Source organism: Berkeleyomyces rouxiae, assembly GCF_048999995.1.
Source record: "Berkeleyomyces rouxiae strain 22BRR77 chromosome Unknown BrBRR77_ptg000004l, whole genome shotgun sequence".
Taxonomy (NCBI): domain Eukaryota; kingdom Fungi; phylum Ascomycota; class Sordariomycetes; order Microascales; family Ceratocystidaceae; genus Berkeleyomyces; species Berkeleyomyces rouxiae.
Genome location: NW_027396494.1, coordinates 1,156,511 through 1,164,274, shown reverse-complemented (window position 1 = coordinate 1,164,274; position 7,764 = coordinate 1,156,511). Strand labels below are relative to the sequence as shown.

General features: G+C 54.1%; 1 protein-coding gene across 1 annotated transcript; it reads right to left on the bottom strand.

The window, feature by feature from the left end:
* Positions 1-741: 741 nt before the first annotated feature.
* On the bottom strand, positions 742-2,420 carry BROUX77_004543 (uncharacterized protein; the record flags this gene model as incomplete). Its single annotated transcript, XM_073749317.1, has 3 exons — positions 742-1,769; positions 1,880-2,038; positions 2,345-2,420. The coding sequence occupies 3 exons, from the start codon at positions 2,418-2,420 to the stop codon at positions 742-744; spliced, it is 1,263 nt and encodes a 420-aa protein (XP_073605000.1).
* Positions 2,421-7,764: the final 5,344 nt, after the last annotated feature.

Here is a 7,764-nt window from a genome sequence, read left to right as displayed (position 1 = left end):
GAAGAACAGAAGCCGCAAACGGGTGCCTTCCCTATTTGCTGCAGACCCCTGCATCAGCGGGCCCCGACGACGTCATCGGTGCTGTGCTTCTGGATATCACGGAAATGAAGTACGAATGAGGAAGACGAATGTGGACATGGACAAGCGAATTTTAGAAATGCAGATTCGGAACCAAAAGCAGAAATGCATGATGATGATTGTGGTGTATGGATGTATGTCGAAAGACTCTCTCTCTTGCAAGCTTTTGCTTGAAGAGGTGTGGGGACGAAAAAGAAACAAAAAAAGCAAATCACCCAGATTGTAAATGCTGTCAATGAACGGCCAAAAAGAAAACACCAGGAGACCATCTCCGGGGGACTAGACACGTTTTTTCCCTCTGTCCAGTCTGGAAGATAAAAAAAAAAAGCTCAGGGCTCGTTTTCGAGCCATCTTTCCCGTCTGCTCCATGTCCCTCCCTAGTAACGCCGGAATATAACAATAAAGAAGAAGAAAATAAAAGAGAACCCCGGCAGGTCAACAAAAGACTGCAGCCAGTTTCCATGGCCAACACAGACGGACCTGATATATATAGAAAAAAAGAAATCACGGTGAACGCCAGAATGAAGTAAAAGAAAAGACAGACGACCATACGCCATGCATGCGAAGACACAAACTCTCAGCTAGACAGAAAACATACCAGATGCCGCACCAGTCTGGCCTTGTGCTGCTGCGCTGGGCATGACGGCGGGACTCGAGGGGCATCTAGTACATGGTCGGCCAGATCGGCTCAAGACCGGCGTTTGTCTCGGCGCCGGTCTGGGCAATGCAGCCGTTGCGCGACTCCATGTACTCGGCGGCCATGGTGGTAAACAGGTCGGCGTCGGACATGGGGTTTGATTCCGACTCGTTGTACATGTCGGCCGTGGCAACGGCGTATGGCTCGGCGCGGTTGACGTTGCCGTCAAACATGAGCCCGTAGTCGTGGTAGAGCGCGCCGTGGCCCAGCGCGTTGCCGTGCATGTCGACGTGGCCGGTGGCCGAGCCGTCGGGCGACCCGTAGCCCGGCGAGTTGTCGGTGGTGTTGGGGGCCAGCGATGGGATCGAACTGCTGAGCTCGGGCTCGTGGTCGAGGAAGCCGTTGGCGGCGCCGGTCACGGGGCTGTCGATGCTGTGGTGGTGCCAGGACGCGCCGGGCTCAAGTCCGGCGCTGAAAATCGGGCCGTCCATGTCGCCGTCGTAGTTGCTGAACATGTCGAACACGGGCTGCGAGAACTGCGTGTTGACGTGCGGGTATCGCATAGTCGACATGTTGAGCGGCGCCGGGCCGGTGGGCGTGGCTAACGAGCCCGAGTTTTGGTGGTGGTGATGATATACAGAGTTGGCGGTGGGCAGGCCGGGCGTGATGGGCACCTCGCCGGCCAGGTAGGCGTCTCGTGAGTAGTGGTGCGACGATGTGTTGACGGAGAGGTCGCCGTTGGCCAGCATGTGGGCGCCGTCGGCGGGCATGGCGGCGCCGGTCACGTCGTAGAGCGGCGGCTGCTGTGCCATTTTGTTGCGGTGGGCAATCTTCTTTTGGTGGTGGTGGTCAGGTTGTGCGACGCTGTCCGTGTTGCGCCGGCGGCGCTGCGATGATGCGGCCATGGTCATGGGCTGTGGCTTGGTCGACTGGCATGAGGTGCTTCGTTCGCGGCGGGAGCTCGTGGACGGGGAGTCGAAGGATGTTGACAGCGAGGGTTCCCGCTTGACGTAGCAGCAGGAGCATTCGCCGCCGTGGTTGCAGCAGCAGGTTTCTGTTGAGGGGAGGAAAAAAAAAAGTGTGAGTTACGGTTTATCCAGAGCGCATGGTTTGCCGCTTCGGCCGAAAGAGGCCGAGGCATCCGGGGGTCCAGGCTCGTCTTACCAGTATGGCCGCTGGGCGGCGGGGCGAGGTGCACGCATTTTGCTGTCTTCTCGCCGCAGTCGCACTTGACGTGGGCGGCGCGGGCTTTGCGATTGTGTCTGCATTCCGAGCATTGCGTCACTGGCCGGCCCTTACGGTTAATGGGGCGAAGATCACGATCTGGTGGGAGGGGGCGGAGCATGGGTCAGTGACTAGTGACAAGGAGGAATGGAGAGCCATGCGCCAATGCCAGCGGCGGGAGGCGGGAGAAAGAGAGTAGACTGTGTGTCTGTCTCTGCTGCGAGGTGACGGCTTTGCGTGTCTCGTCTTGTTTCTCTTTTTTTTCTTTTTTTTTCTTTTTTTTTTCTTGTCTTCAAGACTCTGGCAGCCACAGCCACAGTCCCGCAGATGGCGTGGTGTAAGTCGGCGAGGCGGTCGCGGGCGCAATACGTGGAACAGCACTCTCGAGATCATCTATAGACTTACCGTGGTGTTGACAGCTGCTCACACGATGGCCGCGGATGCAAGCATCGCATGCAAATTTCTGGCCGTCTACCAACATGGTTGTGGGTTGTGGAGGTTGAGAAGGAGGGCGAGGGCGAGAGCGTCCTGGCTGGCCGGCGTGCAGATGCAGAGTGGTGTGGTGTGGCGTGGCGTGTACCTGGTGCGGCGGGTGTGGGTGTGGGTGGGTGTACTTGTAGGTGAGTCTCTCTGTGTGAGTTGTTGTATGACTCCAAAACGTAGGGCCCTTGATACGGCTGAGAGGCCAGACAGTGGATGAGATGGAGGCGTAGGTCAGGGAAGGGAAGGGGAGAATACGGGGCAGGTCTGGAGTGTTGTAAGCTGCAAGCCCAGCTGAGCGAGGACGACGGAGAGTTGGCTTGAGGTGGGAGTGTAAGTGTGAGTGAAGATGAGAAAGATAAGAAGAAGCGGAAGCCAAAAGAAAAGTCCAAGACTAAACAAGACGAAAGGAAGAGGAGGGGGAAAAAGGGAAAGAACAGCACGAGCGAAACAGAGAAGAGAAGAGAAGGACGAGGGGGATGGAGGTTATATAAGTGGGAGAGCTTGGAAGAGGAAGAAGCAGTTGTGAAGGCGGTCATGTTATATGTAACCAACTACAGGCATATACAAGAGTCCCAGCAAGCAAGCAAGCATGCACAGCACAGCGCAGCACAGCGCAGCACGTCCCGGAAGTTGACAGGCAGAGCAGAGAGGACTCTGGGCTTGGTTACCAATGCAGCCAGTCGTGCATAGCAGCCAGCCAGCCAGCCAGAGCACTCGAGCAGGCCCTCTCGTCTAAGAGCAGCGAGCTTCGCTTCTGGGGCTAGCTGACGCTCCCAGCACTCCCAGAACAGAATACAGCACTGCAGACAGCGAGTCTGACGAGGATGGGGGTGCTTGGGGGCTCCATCCCATCGAGGTGTGCTTGGGCTTGGACTTTGGTTTTGTCTGAGCTTGGTCTGGGATTCTGGAGGAGTGCGCTAGACCAAAAGACTTGTTTTATCAAAGGCCGAATGGGTACAATAGACGGCGCAGGCATGGGCAGAGGAGCGTGCTGAGAGCGAAAGCAGCCAGCGCAAGGCTCAAGGCTCAAGGCTCAAGGCACAGCTTGTTATACCTGTAGTCAGCTATGTGGCCACGCCTAAATGCTGCTGTTAGTGCCGTGTTCTCGGACGGACTGCCCTGCTAAAAGCGAACCTGGCCTGCCCTGCCCTGAACTGCTGGGGCCGGCTAAAGCTAGGGAGCACTCAAGACCCAGGATCCAGGACCCAGGCCTACCGAGGCCTACAAAGGCCTACAGGAGACAGTGGACCTGTGTGAGCGAGCGCTGGGGCCGGGACAGGAAAATAGATGTAGGGACTTGAGGCTTCTCTGAGGGGGGGGTCTGGGGGCGGCCCTAGCTTCAATGCTGTGGGCGCTGTGCTGTGCTCTGTGCCATGAGATTTGCTGTGCAGCAGTGCTGTGCAGTGCTGTGCAGGTTGTGGAGTTGCTGGCTGTGCTGTAGCATGGGGGCAACAAGTGTGTGGAGAGTAGACAGTGTCGAGAGTCGAGGAGATGGTAGTGTAGTGTGGTGAACTCTAAGGTCTACGGCCTACGGTCTGCTGTCTGCTCTCCTCGCCCGCAGGCACATACAACATACATCCACAAACACACACACGTCCAAGTGCCCTTCCCAATCTTAAAACATCCGGCCTTCCAAAAGCCACAGCACAGAGCCACAGAGCCACTGTCTCGCCCACATTACCGCCGGCCCGCTCGCAACCTGCACTTCCTGGCCTGGTACATCACTACAAACCTGGCTACCCAAGTGCTAGTGCTACGGGCTGGTGCCCTTGCGCCGCTTAGGTCTGTGACAGGCTGGCTGTGCCATGTCTGAGCTGTCTCGACGAGTACACACATAGTTACCAACGAGTCCTACTTGCAGTGCGATATAGCCCATAGCCGTTGTCGGTGCACCTCTCCCTTTCTCCTTCCCTTTCTTTCCTTTTCCCTTTCTCTCTCCACTCTCCCTGTCCTTGGCTACTTGTGTTGTGCTGTGCTTGCGCTTGTGCTTGCATAAAATCCCACACTTTGCTTGTGCTGAGCCCGGCCCCAGGATTTCCAACTTACGTCAACTGTTTGATGTGCCAACGCGATGCGATGCAGAGCACGACGTGCTAGGCTAGGCCATGGCCAAACGCTGCCGAAGGAGGCGAGGGCCGCCCAAGTGCAAGTTCAAGCCCAAGCTGCCGATCAAGTCCGGAGAAAGGGGCAACGCTTCCAAGTACCAAGTACGGACTGGTGTTACTGGCCGTAGTGCCTTTGCCATATAGGCGCGCGTCTGCGAACGAACAAACAAACAAACAAACACAGCACAGCACCATACTAACTCGCACTGCTAGTGCTACTATCATTCGACAGACACCCTATGTACATATGTATCTCCATTCGTATTCATGGCCCACCAACTATCTTCAAGCCCCGTCGCCAACTGCCCATCCCGTGCTGTCCATGTCTACACTTCGGTTGACTCATACAGCCACAACTATAACCCTTACATGGCTAGCTCCATGCCCTCTGGCTTCCACCCTCATCCTCACACTCCCTCCCTCCCGATGCCGCCCACTTCCCAGCCACGCATTCATCAGCCCGGCACAACTGCTCCTGGAGCCGCGTCAAGCAGGCCGATCGCTGAACACTGAATCAGTTTGATATATCCCAACAAAGTTTCAATGCCCTCTATCTCTGTTGCAGCCAAGCATCTCCATCCCCAGTTTAGACCCTCTCTCCCGCACTGCACATAACCTGGGAAAATTAAAATGGCCCCCCCCCCTGGATTCTACCGGGGGCATAGATTGTCCAAGTACTACTACCATAGCTGCGACTACAAGTGCACGTCTTGTCTTGTCTTGTTTTGTCTTGTGCCCATCTGCATCTTCACCTGCAATATCCGGAAACAACGAGAAACATCCCAGAGATCCTAGAACTACGCGAGCAAACTCGTTTCAGTCGATAAATAGCCACATGATGAAGACGAGGCTGACGTTGGGATGCCGTCGGGGATCCTAGGGCCCTTGTTGCAGACAGAGTCAAACTCCTTTACAAGCACGACCTGTCGTACCTCGCCTCCCCCCCTCCCCTCCCCCCTCCATCTCCCCCATAGTCTTTTGGCATTCTAGAAGGCTAAATTGGATTGGAAGGGACAGGCAGGCCTTTGCGACTGAGACAAAGCTGATACACCTGCCAAGGGTCAATGTCAACAATATGTCTGTCCGTCTGTGGCTTGACGGGAGGAGGCCATGGAATAATAACTTGCAGATAGTTAGTACTAACCAAATTACTAGCCCGGCAACCCATTCTTGATGCCCCTGCAAAGCTGTTTTCACAAACAAGAGCTGCGATGCACTGGCGAGATCTTTGGACCTTAAAGAAACCCAAGAACCTTGGATCCAAGGAGGAGTCAACGAAGAAGGGGCCACAGGCCACATCACATAACTAGTTTATAGCTAGCACTGACCTGGCTAGCTTACAGGTACGCGCAAAAGGGAGGCTAGAACCGGAAGATGAGTAGGGTAGGGCTTTCCGGTAGCGTGAGCTCTTGGAATGGCCAAGGAATAAGCTAGCCTTCAGCACCAGCAAACAATAACTAGTTGACAAAACAGTCGGGCCAGGCCAAGTCGGGCCAAGCCCGGTCAAGTTGACGGGTTCATGTTTGTGGTATAACTACCAACTATCGTATATAATCACACAGTTGCTAGTACCATATACGCATGTATGTATGTACCATGTACTATGTATGCATGCATGCATGTCTGTACATGGCCTTGTATTTGCACCACCAACCACGGCTTAATTCCTTGTATAACGCCAAAGCTTGGGCTTTTTATGACAAGCAGCGCCCCAAGCATGTTTGTTTCATGCACCTCCCAAGATTATGTTATGCCGTGCCGTGGCGTTGGCTTCGTGGTGTTTGGTCTCTCTGGATCTGGATCTGGATTTGGATGTTAGATTTGCCATGAAGGAAGAAATAGCTAGTTCAAGTTACAGACGTTTGTGAGACCTTGAACGTTCTGTCTGCCGTTCGCGTAGCCGATAACCTTTTTGCGAGCAGCACAGAAATGCGTTCTAAATGTAGTATGGCAATGTGACAATATGTGTATTCAATGCCGACGGAAGAGGCTACGCTCACCACCATTACTAGCTGAATACCTATGCCTTTGCGGAACGAGGCTCTATACGCAGAAAATGTTTGGCTTGGCTTGGCTTGGCCTGGCCTATACTTGGACAGCTGGCTATACTTGTATACTCCTAGAACCTCACTTGCGACAGACGACACCCGGGAAGCGCCATAGCCGTAGACATACACATATCCACAAACGTCCAAGATTATACGACTACGCAACAGACGTTTCGGGATACCGAGTGAGGGCAGCTATATATCGCATATGTGCATATGTATGTGCAGTCCATCATCCGTAATCTTCCACGGGACGGCTACGGCTACCTTTCTTTTGTTTTTCTTCAAGTCCTCTCACAAAATCGGCTGTTTGGAGTCCACCTCTTTCTTCCCATGTTGCCCATAGAACATACCGGTTCCTTGTTGGTCGTCTTCTGTGTGAGTGTGATGTGTGTCCTGGTCCTAGTCCTGGTCCTGTATTGCATCTAACTTCCATCATGTCCCAGGGCTGGTCCTTGCCACCGAAACGAGAGACAGCGCCCCTGCCCCCGGTCCTTTTTTTCTTTTTTCTTTTTTCTTTTTTTTTTGTTTTTTTGTTCGCGTATATGACCTCCTGTTCTTGTCCCCTGATCCCTGTTCATCTTCCCCGTTCTCATCATTCCACCCGTCCTCGTTTTTGGCTGTGCTGCACTACAAGAGCGTGTCTCGCCAATACTTCATGTGAGAAATGGGTGGATGGATGGATGAGGGGCTCGGCACGAGTGGGGGGAGGAGACCAAGATGTGGACTCTTTTGACTGTTGTGTCAAAAGCAACCGTGATATGATGGCTGTTCCTGATTTGTGGTTTTGTTATTAGTAGACGTAATCAACCATTTGAGACTGAGACTGAGATTGAGGGCAGGCCTTCTCCCTTCCCGCGTATCACAGCTGAGTTCAACGGGCCCACGCCCGAAAAGAAAAGAAAAGGAAAAAAGAAAAGGCCCAAAGCGGCTAGTTCAAGAGATTGAGGAAGACTGCTAGAAGCCAGAACCTCCAGTCTCATCTCGGAGCGCCAATCCAAAAAAGATTCCAGGGCCTAGATCGAGCGTCAGATACACTAGACAAACAGAACACAGCGGGCTGGGCTGGGCAGGGGGCTCATCGGCGGCGCGGCAGCGTTGCGGAGTTATTGCTGAGGGTCTGTTTCGCCTCTGGGCCAGGGCAAGTCGCAGAGGAACAAGGTAGTCTGTGTGCCAGAGGGTATGATTG